At 37.5% G+C, this 15,328-nt stretch overlaps 1 protein-coding gene across 12 annotated transcripts in view; it reads right to left on the reverse strand.

Annotated features, from left to right (window-relative positions):
* Lcorl (ligand dependent nuclear receptor corepressor like) overlaps positions 1-14,934 on the reverse strand; it is a 153,110-nt gene extending 138,176 nt beyond the window's left edge. For 3 of the 12 annotated variants that reach the window (XR_013425716.1, XM_078021122.1, XM_040292602.2), the window contains exon 1: positions 14,579-14,915. Coding sequence is in view for 9 of the 12 variants with exons in the window: in XM_078021122.1 (XP_077877248.1) it covers positions 14,579-14,735 (157 nt within the window). In the remaining 3 variants the exon portion in view is untranslated. Of the gene's footprint in view, positions 1-13,124; positions 13,465-13,622; positions 13,877-14,578 lie in introns of those variants that run through there. The other 9 variants (XM_021722063.3, XM_078021118.1, XM_005318937.5 and 6 more) reach the window with 8 other exon arrangements.
* Between the last annotated feature and the right edge of the window lie 394 nt (positions 14,935-15,328).

Consider the following 15,328-nt stretch of genomic DNA (forward strand, 5'->3'; position numbering starts at 1 on the left):
GAGTCATTAAAATAAAAAATCACATAACTTCTTATTTGATATTTTTATCTGAAAAAAATATCACAAAATTCTGTAAGCTACAAGGAGGCGGAAACACATCATTTTGCTTGCTATTCCAGTCTCAATGCCTGGCCCATGTAGGTACCCAAATATTTGTTGAAAATGTTTGATGGAAAGATTTCACTCTAGGACCTAAGACATTAGTTCTCAAAATAACTTTCAGAATGCAGCCCTATTTTTAAGTTAAAAACTGCCTGTTATTAATAATTACCTTTCTCACATCAAGTAGCTTTCTGAAACTCATAACCATTTATTTATTTATACCCTTTCTTGCTTAGTTTAGTGCTTTTCCTAGTTCTTTAATTTCAGCGTAACCATTCCCTCTCTTCAGTGGTGCCTTACTATTCTGTTCAGTCTCTTCTTTCTGTAAACATGCATCAGCTATATTTTCTGCTATGATTAAGGGACTACAGGAACTCTATTAACAAAGGTGTTTTTATTTCAAGGTCTTGAAGTCTCCCTATCCCCAAAATGAGTATATACATGGAAGTACTGGGTGACACCTTGTGGGCAAAGCCATTCATTGATGGTGCTAAATGGCTAAAATGATCCCTTACAACAAAGAATTAGCCATCACAAAATGTCAAAACAGGATGTCATCAGCACTGCTATGTCTCATTCTATGCAAATCTAGTAGTCAAAAAAAATCTAGCCTTATATAGAAATGAAGACAAAAATCTGGAATTAATAATATGCTTTAAGAACTTAGATTTGCTAAACATTTAAAATAAAGAGAAAACTCTATGTGTATCTTTTATGGAAGATACATAATAAATAATTAGTATCTAATTCTTCACATTGAATTAACTTATAGGAAATAGAATATGAATGCTTTATATTAGACTAAGAGTAAAAGAAATCTATTTACCTGCAGAATGGAGGCAAGGGGACAGGACTGGCAAATGAAAGATGGGTATTTCAATTCCATCTGTCATATTTTATTCTTTTAAGATTGAAGTTACTTGGATATACATTATATTATTGTGTAAAATATTCAGAGGCCTACTGTAATTACTAAATTGAAACAAAGTTTTATAATTCTAAATAAGTTTGCTACCTTAAAGATTAATTTTTGATGAACCATTCCCAGCACTGCAGAAAATTCAAAGTGCGCTAGAATATCTCTGATTACTAAGGCTCCTACAATGGATATCAGAATCATTGTTTTAGTCAACTTTTATCATTTAGAAAACAAGACTGTATTAACTTTGTTTAAAACTCTTCAATGAATCTCTACTACCTACAAGATTAATTATAATATTCTAAGATAGCAATACTCAAGATTATTATGAAAATCAAAGAATCTAATGTGTGTGAAACACATACTGGGTGCAAGCATTAATAGATGGTCAATAAATGTTAACTGCTATTATTATTATACTACCATTACTGTGCTACTGTACAGCTGTTTGATGGTGGCCCTCAAGGTAGAATGACAAACAAAAAGCTATGGTATCCAGAGGGGGCAAATTATGCCAGACTTTCTAAGCCATATTGAATTTAGACAAAGGTCATTGGGGGATCAATAAAAAATAAAAAATTTTAGACAAATGTAAATTCTACCTTCATACTTAACAAGACAGAAAGTATCGGGCAAACCACTAAGTCTCTTTAGTCTCAGTTTTCTCATATATAAAATGAAGATTAAAAACTGCACTATTTCATATGTAAAAATTAAGAGTGGTAATGCATATCAAAAACAGTACAGTGTCAGACACATGTTAAACAATAAATATTAGCTACCATTATTTCAAATGGGAATTTTTAGTGCTAAAAACTGTAGAATAATTTATGCATCACATACCATGTAATTTTAAGGATTGAAAATAATTCAAGAAAACATACAAACTCATGACACTGCTTTTAAATATTTGTGTTTTATATTTAACTATCTTACAAAAAATGTTTTATGTGTAGTAAAAATTTTGTTTTTCCAATCACATGGCCTATGTGATGTCCATCACTCTTAAATTCTTTAATTAGTCTTTCCTTACAAAGGTGTTTCTCTTTTGAAAACCACCACTAAATTCATGGAATTAAGAATGACATTATATTCACCCTTCTCAGCAACAACATAGGGTGGGTATATACATTTGTATAGGTATATACACACGTTTATTTCTACAGTTCTGTGTGTGTATATGTGTGTGTGTGTGTGTGTGTGTGTGATGTTCAAACCAATATCTCATTTCCAACCCTTCAGAGAGCATTCTAGTTTTTTCTGCTTTCATATTTCCAAATTCCATCTCAGCCAATGAGAAATCTAGCTCCCACTGTCCTTAAAACTTATTTTATCAGTTTCCCTATACATAAACAACCTCTCAATATTACTGTTTCCCATTCCCCACATGGACACTTCTCATTATTCTTCTTGGCCCCAATTTTTTACTCTTTCCCTTACCCCATATGTATAATCTCCTCATTCTGCTAAGGCTGATATCTATTCCTCATGCCTGGCACTCCTACAAGAATATCCTCCCCACACCCACCCTCAGGCTCTGATCTCCTAGATTGCACTGACCCTCTGATGAGATCACTTCCTATCCCCACACTAGAAGCCTGACTCCTTGCACTTAATGACACATCATGTTCACTGCTATTGGTGAATTACTATTGACACCCTGCACTCAGACACCTCCATTCATGGACTCTTCTTCCTCAACCGACCTGAACCTTGATATACTCACAAAAGACTGCAATCCTATGATACCATCCTACTCCCCTGCTACTTGCTGTGTCCCTAAGAGTTCATGCAGGAATACATCTTACTCAAGTCCATGCCCTACTCATTTTGTTACCTGTTCCATTCTGAACACCCCTCACTGGGACCAACAGAACCTCCCCATTTCCAGGCCACACTTCTCACAGATACCATACTCAACCTGCTTAGATTCTAATACTCTGCAATTGCAAGTCCTCCTATGTAGATGTACTCCTTGCCCTCAGATTCCACTAACACACTAATCCCATCATGCTGATATCCTATATCTTCTGGAGTACATGCTGCCTCCTGCACACTGTAACCAGGGTGTGGACACCTACCCCTACTTGGTTCCACTTGATAGTTTTGATACTGAATTATTCAGAAAGGGAAGAGAAAGAGGACAAATAACAACAAATGATGATACTTTAAAAAGAAGTATTAGTGAATAAACTGTGCAAGCACCTGTGTAAGCTAATCAAGCTAATTAAAACTATAATCTATTTGTCAAAATACAGTCTGCCCTCAATATACATGAAGAATTGGTTTAAGGACCCCAACCCCATACCAAAATCTGCAGATGCTCAAGTCCCTTATATAAAATGGTACAGTTTTTTCATATAGTTTACATACATCCTCATGTATACTTTAAATCATCTCTAGATTACTAATAATATCTAGTACAAAGTAAATGTGATGTAAATAGTTGTTATACTGAACGACACCCCAAAAGTCTTACATGTTCACTACAGATGCAGTTGTTTTCCCCCCAAATATTTTTGCTCCAAGGTTGGCTGAATCAATGGATGGGGAATCCACACAAGGTTACACACGGCCACCTCTACCTGCTTTTTTCTCACCCAAAGAACAACACTTTCTAGTCTTGTATACTAATTCTTTCTAAATTTAAAGTTAATTGAAAGTTATGATTTGTCTCTTTTCTAGACAAACATGCATTTTACCTGCATATCCTACTTACACAGTTAATTTTTAAAAATTAAGGAAGAAACCAATAATTTTAAATTGAAAGTTTAAAAATATAATTGTTTCAAACACAGATTTAAATATTCCATATTTTTCCACACAATCATTGCCACTGTATTAAGGTACATCCACAAATATTCCATGCATCTTAACTTTGAAAGTTTAATAACAAGAGGTTTTTTAAGTAATATTGAAACATTTTTTTAAAAAAGCTTCACATAACGGTTGCACCCCACTTCTCTTCCAAAGAAAGAAAGAAAAAAAAAATGGCATCAAATCTGCAAAAATTATGCACTAAACTATGATTTTTAGAAAATATTCAGAATATGGAAGTTTGATTATTTTCAGTATAGGAAGAGTTATATTGTTTACAGTACACTTACTAACAGATATAATCCTACAAAAAAGTCCTAATGGCCCTGTTAGAGGCATCACAACACCTTGCTCCTGGTTTCTTTGAGAAAGGATGCTTCAGAAGCACAATCTGAGTCTCTTTTCACCTTTAGGAAAGTGAAGTGATTTTTCTGATAGTTGATTCTGAAATGAATAACTGAGCAGACAAGTTCACTTGGTTCCACTCCTCTTGCCCTTGGGAATAAGCTATTCAGAAAGAACATATCTGTAGAGAAAACATATTTCATTGACAGCGTAAGTCTGTCTAGACCAGCTCACCTGACTATTCGTCTAACCTAGCCTCTATTAGTAATAGCAATACTATCTGGGCTTCCATCTTCCTCCTTTTTCTTCATTTCTCAAATTGTTGAAAGTCCCAAATGAAAGGTACCACCTAAAAGTACTTCAGCCATACAGTGTATTAACTGATTTACTGAAGAAAAAACTGCTTATTTCCCCAGTTTTGACTTAAAGGGACTGCTTCAATTTGAGCTTCTTTAAACTACTGCAAACAAAAAAACCCTCAAACCTGAACCAACAACAGATGTTCCAAATGAAAATAAAGCTGACTTATCTGATCATGCTTATTATCCATTAAAAAAAAAAATCAAAGGCTCATAATGTCCTCCCTTAGAGGTCATAATTTATACTTTCATTCCCACTTCTTACTCTCATCCTATACTTCAGTAATACATACTACAGTGCTAAGTATCTTCTGAACATATCATTAATATTTCTTTATTATGCTTACCCCTCTGTTCCCTATACTACTTTTCTTGCTGGATATTTTAACTCAAAGATCATCAAACTATGACCTGCAAGCTCAATCCACCTACTTTTTAAAGTAATTTTTAGTGGATCACAGCCATGCTCGTTCATTTAGGTATTGCTTTTGCCCTACAAAGCAGAGGCAAGTAGTTATAATAAGAGACCAGATAGCTCTTGGGAGTGAGCTATCCAGAGAGGACATATCTGCAGCGAGCTCATATTACACTGTACTTAGGACAGTGTACTTAGGATGGATGAATAAGTCTGTTATGCCTGCCCACCTGTCTATTCCTCTAACCTAGCAAAGCCTAAAATATTTACTAACCAACCCTTTACAGATGAATTTACCAATCCTTGCTTTCATTCAATCCTTTAAAGCCTAGTTATTTTGAATCCCTCAAGTCAAAATTAACTGTTCCCTTCTCAGTCTTTCCATTATATTGTATCAAATCTAATATTTAACATTCCTAATGCCTGTGAGCTCTTTTAAAAGCCAGGTCTAAACAGCAACCCAGGGTAAACAGCATGCTTTTTGACCCAACCCACAGTTCCTGCTTTCCCATACAACAGAATTCCCACAAAAGCTTTTCACATTCTTTAGGAAAGTACTTTGGAAGAAGCTTCTGCCCTTTTCTCTACTCCTCCCAAAGGAAGAAGAAATAACTAATATCTGGATAGTTTGTGCCCTAGTGGGATACATTAATGTTTTTAAAAGTCATTTTTCAATCACGGCCAACCCTTCTGGTCACTCTGACTCATTGGGGTAGAGTTCATTATTTCAGAAAAGCCCTGCAGCTCCAGTTGCACTATGCTTGACAGGTTGCTAAGTTCAATTCAGGGGGCTAGATAGAAAGGAAGCATGATATCCACTTCCGATCTCATTTCCAAGTTCTTCAATGCAACATTACCATTAAAAAGCTAATATTTCAATCCTTGATTCCTAAACTTATTGCCATTTTGGAAGACAGTAAGGAAAAAAAATAGAATTATACCCTACTCAAATAGCATACAGTAGGACTTAAGATATATGAAGATTGACAACAGTAAATTAATTGAAAAAAATTCCTTTAAAATATATAATGCATCTATGCCACATATACCATACATTAATGATTAACTTGATTAGGGAGATATTTGTTGAAAACAAAGATTAAAAATTTAAGAGTTCATATTCAGTGATTCAAGCCCAGTTCATCATATTTCTTTGTCTAATATATATATGTCTCAATATTCTGTTGTTATCAGCTCTTGGTTTAATTAAATTCAACATATAAAAGAATCATGTGTATCACTTATTCAAAAAAAAAGTATTCTCCATCCTACTTAGTATTACAAATGGTATCTCCCATCTGAAAAACAAACATCTTTGTACCGCATATGACTCCAATTTCTGCTTCATTTATGTTTCTTCTTCAAAACAGCTCTTAATGATTAGTCTACAAATATTATCTCCACTTGAACATACCTTTTATTAAAATATTTTTTAGTTGCAGATATTTTTTATTTAGTTTAAATAAAACCTTTTATTTATTTATTTATTCTTTTATGTGGTGCTGAGGATCAATCCCAATGCCTCATACATGCTAGGCAAGTGCTCTTCCACTGAGCTATAACTCCAGCCCTTCCACTTGAACGTGTTAATCACTTTCTGATCTATTACAATATGGTTTTCATCTCCACCACTCTGCTGAAATTCATCTAGTCAAGGTTACCTAGAACATTTATGTTGCCAAAAATTATGTATGCTTCTGTTTCACCTATATACCTAAATCTCATCAATATGTAACAATCCTTGTTAAATGTAAAATTATTTTCTTATATATTGTAACAGCACTCTCTCCTAATTTTAATACTCAGCCAAAGGCCTTGCTTGCCAATACAAAGTTCAGTGCCTTACTTTGAGATTTTTCTTCTATCCAAGGAATTTAAAATTCTCTTAGGTGTAGTTGAGTTCTCACTATTTATACTATGTTATCCCTAGGTAATTTCATCTATTTCTATGGATTTAAATATCATCTTTATGCTGGTAATCCCATAACATATATATTCAGCACAGAAACTACTGCACATATTTTAACACATCTCATTAAAACAAAATTAGCAAACATTTGAGGGTAGATATTACCTTAGATTCACAGAACTCCATCTGAAAGATGAAATGACTTACACCAACAATCATAATGATAGAGGTTAACAAGGACCTTTCTACCACTCATGAAAACTTAGTAACTAATAAAAAAAAAGAAAACTTAGTCCCTTGTCTCAAGAGTTCACTATGTAAATATAACAAATAACAGACAAAGCTACTTCTTGTAAGCACACTACGCATATACTCATCAGAGAAGACTAGCCAATAAGTACTTTAGGTTGCCACTGAATTTTAAAGGTGACTGAGAATGAAAGCAGAAGATATGATTTAAAAGTAAATGAGAAAGCTCGTGCTACCTGAAGAAACTAGATGGACAAATAAGACAGGATACTCTAACAGCATGACCAATTAGTTGAATGTGGTCAATAGTTTTTAGTTGACGCAAAAAAATAGACAGATGGGAAATATTAATACTTTGTAAACTATGAAATCAAAGCAGCTATTTCAAGCAATGATTTAAGTTACACTAGAAGATAGTAAAATCAGCAATGCAGATACTGATATAAACCAGAATCTTCTGAATTGTCCAAGTGCTTACAACATCAAAAATAAATAAATAAATAAATAAATAATATAACCCATGAATATTGTAAGGAAATTGGTAACTTGGCAACACATTAAAGTAAAAAAAGAAGAAGCAAATATAAGCAGGATAGGGTTGCTGCCAATTATGGGAAACCATATGAAAAGAAAATAGATGAGAGACAGAAAAATTATTCCTAACAAACAATTTTCTAACAAATTTTTTTAAATATTTTTAGCTTTAATTAAGAAAAAAAGTGCTATTCTTCAGATGCAAAGATGTCATTATTTTGTTAATTAGTTTTCTAGTATTAGTATTCTGGGTCTATTCACTTTTTTTTTTAATCTAAACTCTGTTGTGAATAAAAACCTTTGAAAGTATTTCTTGATTATAGATTAAGCCCTAAGTATGAACTCATTAAAGTTAAGTGACTTGTCAAAATTTTAGAGCCACAATTTTGGTGCTCTAATTGCTATCTATCAACCATGAATGTTAGCCACATGCTAGCTCCTTATTTTATCATAGGGTCATGTCATGATCATAATCTGGCACTAAAGTACTTGGAACACTTATATTACCCTACAGCTGAACAAAATCATCTAACTCAAAGCATACTGTATAGTAAATGATCGACTATCTAATGACTATCTCATGTAATTTACTGAGGAGTATGTTGTTTACCTTCATGAACGTGTGGCTGACTGGGAGCTATTACTTATTACTGCTGTCTGGCATCTTAAAAGTATCATACTATATATCACTAGCCAAAGAAAGATCAAAATTTTAAATTCCAATTGTTTCTGCTAAATAATATTACTTTTGTATCACTATAAAGCAAAAAAAATATCATAAGTGGGGCCACTGTAAGTCAAGGACTGTCTGGATACCAAAAGGAAAGAGTGTAAACAAGAAGGAAAAGAAAGGAACTCCACATATGCAGAAAGTAGGACATTTTAATTGAAAGATTAGACTTACTAATGAGGAAGAAAAAGTTACATAACCAAAAAAAAAAAAAAAAAAAATCTACATACCTTTGTTGCTCCTCCCAAAACTGTACTGTGGTAGAAGAACTATAGATCAGAGTTTAATGTCAGAAAAATCAGAGGAATGTGGATACACATAATAGCAACTTATTATGTGCAACAGCCATTCAGAAAGGTGGGCAAACCTACAGTCAATCAAGGGAAGTAGCATGGACACAAAGACATGGCACAATAAAGAATGAGACTACATTACATTAAGACCAGTGTACAGCCCATATCTAACATCTTCAAAAAAAAAAAAAAAAAAAAACACTACTTGGTTTCAAAGATGGCAGAACTTTAGTCTTCCAAGTATGAAATGATCCAGAAGTACAGACAATTTTAATAATACGTACAAAATTCATCAATATACCTATTTTACAGAGAAACTTGAAGATATGTCTTAACCATTCAACTGGTCATCAGCACCATGGATTCCATTTGTCTAATGCATGTTATTAAATAGTACCACAATTTACATCTTTTTAAAAAGATAACATATTTGCTGATGTTTAAAAAAAACAGTTGTAGAGCCAACGTTTTTGGTACTTGACCCATACATACTAGTACTACCCATCAATCCAAATTTCTAAGTAAATCTACTCTTCTGGGATTTATAAAACAATAGCAATAATACAGGGACAAGTTAATAGTAAGATAAAAGAGCAAGAGGCAAGCAGCAGCCAGAAAGAAGAATCAAGTTAATCAACATAAAGACTAACATAGAGAGTAAATACCAATAAATAATAGCTTCAAGATGATCTAGAGTACAGTATAGATTTTTTACATGAACTGAAACTAATCTTTTATATTCAGCTACCACATAGCCAAAAGATTCCTTAGAATGCAGGAAGGCATAAAATGCTTTTTGGTTCCTTCAATGACAGCATTAAGCTAAGTGATACTCTGTGATTCTCAAACAATAATTTTATGGTTCCAAGTACTCTAGAAAAGAGATGGTTCGTGTCCTTACTATCTTTCAGCCAACATGTCCCACAATTTTTTAAAATTATTCCTCAGTATTCCCACCAGAAAGGATCTATCGATAAAATGTAAACTCAAGCATATAATAACAAAACAATAATAAAAATAATAGTTAACATATTAAATGTTTTCTGTATGGAAAACACATATTAGCCTATATCAACACAACTAATTCTCAAATAATCTAATTATCTCCATTTTACAGATGAAATAACTCAAGTACAAAGAAGAATCTTGTCTATACCCTAAAACATAACACTAGGATTCAAATACAAGAAATCTAGCTCAAGAGCCCATTTTCTTATTTTCTGTTCTGTAATACCCAAGAAAAGAATTTGAGGAAAATGCTATAAATGTAAAATACCCGATTTTGAAGGCTTACTTAAGAAGAGTATATAAATCAACTCATTAATAATTTCTATATAAGTAAATGTCAAAATGATAATATTTTGAATACACTGGATTAAATTAAATGTGCTTTTTCATGTGGCTACCAAAAGATTTAAAATTAGATATTTGGCTACCCTTGTATTTTTATGAAATGTAGTATTATGTAGGCAAGATTCTAGTTTATAAAATGATTCTAACCTAATCTTTGCCAACTTGTTTTGCTGTATGATCTCAGGAAAAACTGTTAACACTGATTACGAGCATTAGAAGAAATGGGGTTTTAAAATAGCCCTAAAACCTACTGCTCAATTTGAGTATCTAAATTTATTTTCCACTAAAAGAACAAATTACTTGGGACAAACAGCTGATGCTAAAGCTGGGACAAGTAAAGTATGTGAACCTGGAAACCACCATACACAGGAACCATCCCGATAAGGCTCCTGTTAGCCAAACCTGGTATATTTTGAGAAACAAAATGATGATAATGATAGTTAAGCCATTGAATATGAATTCATGCTGATTTAAAAAAAACTGACTGAATAAACAAATAAGGGAGAAGAGAGGAAAGACTGATTTATGACAGAATGTCAACTTCTAATAACTGCTGAAGGAATGAAATTGGAAAATCATCAATGGATGCTAAAACTTGTGGGTAAAATTTTGATTGAGACTCTGACAACATCCTGTTATTCAGAATACTTTTCCACAAGCTGCATGTTAATTACAGAGAAATAAATAATAACTTTCAGGTTGAAATATACAGACCACCACACTAACCAAATTTTCAAAGCTAACATCAACAACACTAGGACAAATCAACCTCATGAGCCTTAAGATATGATGTACTGAGAAGAACAAAACATCTCTTCAGTGGTATTCCTGCCAAATGCATAACCAATCTAATCATGAGAAAACAACAGACAAATTCAAACTGAGGCATACTCTACAAAATAACTGCCTTGTACTTTTCAAAAATGTCAAGGTCAAGAAATAGGTTGAGGAAGTATTCCCAATTTGAAAAGACTGAAGAGATGTGATGATCAAATGTGGTACATGATCTCAGAGTGGATCTTGTATTGGGTGGAAAGGGTTATAGAGAAAACAGATAAACAAGATTTGAATATAGATTATAAATTAGATAATAATATTATGTCAATACTAAATCTTACGGTTTTTAATAACTCAGTTTAGATAAGATAATGTCCTTGTTTTTAGGAAAAATACATAAAAAAATTTAAGAGTAAAAAGGTATGATGTTTTCAAATTACTCACAAATTGTTCAGAAATACATATGTGAATATAAAGCAAGAATGATAAAGCCAAATAAAACAAATTGTGAAACAACTGGCAAAAATTGTTCTAATTTTTTTGTAAGATCAAAATTATGTCAAAATAAAGTTTTTCAAAACTGGCCTATCTTCCAAATCAGATATTTTAATAACTCTACCAAATTCTGGATGTTTTTAAATGTACTAACACATTTATTTTATTCTAGACTTAACTCTTGTTAATTTTGACTCATCAGATAGTCATTTACATATTCCATAAGATTCAGGACTATGTCTATTATTGCTCATTATCATTCAAAGTACTATTTACTACATCCAATAAGCATGCAAACATTTTTTAAAGTGAGCACACTCACATACTACATGATGCTTATAAACAAAGCATTAAATTATATAAAGTTCCACATTGAAAACAGAACCATTATTTGGGACAAAGAGGGACAACTCTCCATTTTTTTAAACAAAAACCAGGAATGAATCAAAAGAGTGGTCAAAAATCTAAGTTAAAGAGATAAATTCCACAATTAGAAGAAGGTAAATACTTCTTTTTTATAATGGCAGTCAAGCATTTTACCTTTACAATTAACTATAAGCAGTCACTGACAACTACAATAACTTGCTTCTTTATAAATTTTGATTATATTAATAAAATTGAATCAATTACCTTAAAAGAGTCAAGGTTAAGTGCTGAGATTCAAAACTTCTCTAGGAGTTCATTAAGTTGCTGTATAACCCTGAGAAGCAGCCTAACAATTTCTTATCTTACAAGTAAAACTTCTGGATCATTTCCCCCCCCCAAAGGCAAAAAGGGTGTTATGTTATAAAAATAATTTCAAGCAGTAATAGCAATGACTATTAAATATAGAAATATAAAGTCACACATGCAAAAAAAATTTGGCTTTTTGTAAATATGTTTACAAAGTAATGAATGTAAGCATATTAATAGCAAAAGTTGACTCAAAATAATTACACAAACTACTTTTAGATCATAAATAAGTATGACAGGACACACACACACACACACACACACACCCAATCAACAAGTACATACCATGTTTAAAATGGTTCTATTGTTTATTTTAAAATAATGGTGACAAAAACCAAGTATGAGATAGGTCTCCTGACTAGAACTGGGACTATAAGAAACAATACAATTCTCAAATATAGGTAGAACCCAGGAAAAAAATTCTTTTCATGTACAATTATGTGTTATATTAAAAGAGTAGCATAGATTGTCCGTTAGATATACAATATTAATTAAATTTTCAGTGTTTTCCAATATTACTTGAGTATTGAAGCAGGTAAGTCAGAAATACAATTGAATTCCCTTTTCCATCAAATCCGGTTTATTTTGTGTCTCATTAAAACTTGATTTTTTTCAAAGGTACAAGTACTTTTGCGATGCAGAGTCGCATCTGGATAAGCAAGAGAAAAACATACTCCCAAAATATTCTAAAATAAAAACTGACCAAAGATAACCTTAAATCACTGTATCCCTTGGCAAAACGTAACATAGTATCGGCATGAGCCAATATTACAATGCTGTCATCCTACCTGATTCTATCTTAATAAACTCAACAATTTCTATGCAGTTTTTTTTTTCAGCAGAAAAGATCTTCACATATGTAATAATAAAGATAGGTCCATTTTGTATTCAAAAAGAACAAATACCAACACACTTGGTATAAAGAATTCCCAGAGGTTTTTTTAGACTGAAATCACTTATGAACACTTGACTAAAGCTTTTTCCCTTAACTTCCTCAGATAACACCAAAACATATTTTATATAGATAAAATAAAACAGTACAGGTCTTAAACAGCACTTAAACGCCCCTCATCGGAGCAGTCTTCCTTCACGTACATTTTCCTACATGCATCCCATTCTGCAGGGCACCTTTCGGAATCGAAGTTGTCACTGGTGTAACCTAGGAGGACCTCCGCCCCACCAGTGAAAGCAGGAGAGATCTTAAGGAGCTAACCAAACAAACCTAGGGAGTGGGGAGGGGGAAGGGGCGCGAGGTGGCGCAAGAACAGATGAAAACAAGGTGAGACAGTTGTTTCCTTAAGGCACTAAGGTCACTCCCCAACTCCAAATGCCAATATTTACTGGCCAGCAGAAAAAGCGGGGCCATCGCCCACCGCTGACACAACGCAACCTTCCTTCCCACTCTCGGCACCCAGTCCCACCCACACCCCCGATACACAAACCGGCGCAGCTCGCCCGGCCCGACCGCTCCGGCCCCTCCACGCCCACCCACCAGCCTGCCCACCAGCTCCAGGCGCAAGTCTCACGCGGGCAAAAAAAAGGCTGCTGCAAGGTGGGGAGTCCCGCCATCTCCCGCCACCCCGAGCAACCCACAGAATGAGAGCTCCTAGTCCAGAAGTTTGAAGCAAAGGAGTCGGACCCCCTCCCCCGGGAAGGCAGCCTTGCAGCTGAACCGGGCTGCGAGCCGGGGAGGGCGACGCGAGTGTGTGTGCTGGGAGAGTCCATCACATGACAGTGAAAGGACCGGAGTCGTCGGGGCGTCCGCGCGGAGGGGTGAGTTGGGGGGGGGGAGAGGGTGCCGTTGCCGTGGCAACACCCCCTGGCCGTCCAGACTTCCAAAGAGGGAGGAAGAACTTCAAATCCCAACCGTCAGCGCTCGAGCGGCTCCTTCTTAAAGGGGTACACACAGAGCCGCCGCCGCCACCGCCGAGCGCGAGAGGGCAGAGTTGGACGCCCCCCGCCCCTCGGGCGGCGCCCCCCGCCCTCGCCCCCCGCCGGCCCACCCGCGGCCCCCGCCCCGCGAGCGCCCGGGGCACCCCCGGGTCCGGATCCCCGGGAACTCGGCCGCGTCCGCCAGCCTGGCCCCTGGCGATGAGAAGGGGGTGTGTGTGCGCTCGGCGGGGGCGCGGACCAGCCCGCCTTCCTCCCGCTGCCCTGCCCGCCGGCTCCCTTCGGCCAGGGCGCCGACCAGCCCGGCCGCTTCCCCCTCCTGACAGCAAGGACCGCTGGCGGCGATACGGGCACGGAGGAGTTTCGGCAAGAGCGCGAGCGAGTGGCTTCCTCCGGGCTCGGCGAGCGGGTCCGAACTAACAGTTCCCTGGGAGCCCAGGAGCCGAGAAGGCAGGCGACCGAGCGCGGACCGCGCCGGGCGAGGAGCCCCCGAGACAAAAGGCGAGCGCCGGGGCCGCCGCGCCGCCGCCGCTCCCATCTCTCTCCCCATTGAACTGACCCGAACCGGAGATTCAACTAAACCCCTCAGCCACAAACTCCTCGGGCTGCGGCAGCCGCCGCCGCACGGAGCCCGGGGCCCCGACCCGTGTCTCTCTTACCTACACAGTGCATGAGGCGGTGGCGCCAAGAGTCGAGTTCCCGCCGGAATCCTCTCCTCTCCGCCGCGCACCGAGGGCTCCGGCACTGAGCGGCGGCGGCGGCGGCGGCGGCAGCAGCGGCGGCGGCAGCGGCCATTCTCTCTCTTCCCTTGTCCATCTGCGTCCCGCGTCACGCGCCCTCATTTACATACGAGCGGCGCAGGCACGAGGCAGGGGCGCGAGCCCTCGGCGCGAGCCCCGGAGCGCGCGCCCCCCGGAGGGGGGTTGATTGACACGTGTCACTACCTTCCCTCTGCCCTTCCCTCCCCCTCCCACCGCTCCCTCAGGGAGAGGCGGGGAGGGAGCCAGAGGAGAAGGAAGCAACCTGCCGCTTCCGCTGACCCCGCCCCCCCATCCACTCCTCTCTCCCCTCCTCCCCCGGAGTTTACTCAAGCAAGCCATACCGCTCCCGCCGCCCGCGAAAACCCTGAGCGGGAGCGAGAGACCCGGAGCCGAGCCAGGAACCCGCGTGCTAAAGGAGCTGACTAGCAACGCCTCCTTTCTGCCTTGGCGCTGGCCATTCGGAGACTTCACTTCCCAGGCTCCCTTGCGCCCATGTCCCGAAGCGGAACTTGCGGCGTTGGCGCGGTGCAGGCTGGGCGTTGTAGTCTGGCCGAGATGAGCACCCACGGGTCCTCTAGCAAGCTGTAGCTAGCCGAGTGGCCTTCGACTTCTTGGCGCAGGACCTAAGGTGGGCTTAAACTCCCACTC

The sequence above is a fragment of the Ictidomys tridecemlineatus genome, chromosome 9 (assembly GCF_052094955.1).
Source record: "Ictidomys tridecemlineatus isolate mIctTri1 chromosome 9, mIctTri1.hap1, whole genome shotgun sequence".
NCBI lineage: Eukaryota > Metazoa > Chordata > Mammalia > Rodentia > Sciuridae > Ictidomys > Ictidomys tridecemlineatus.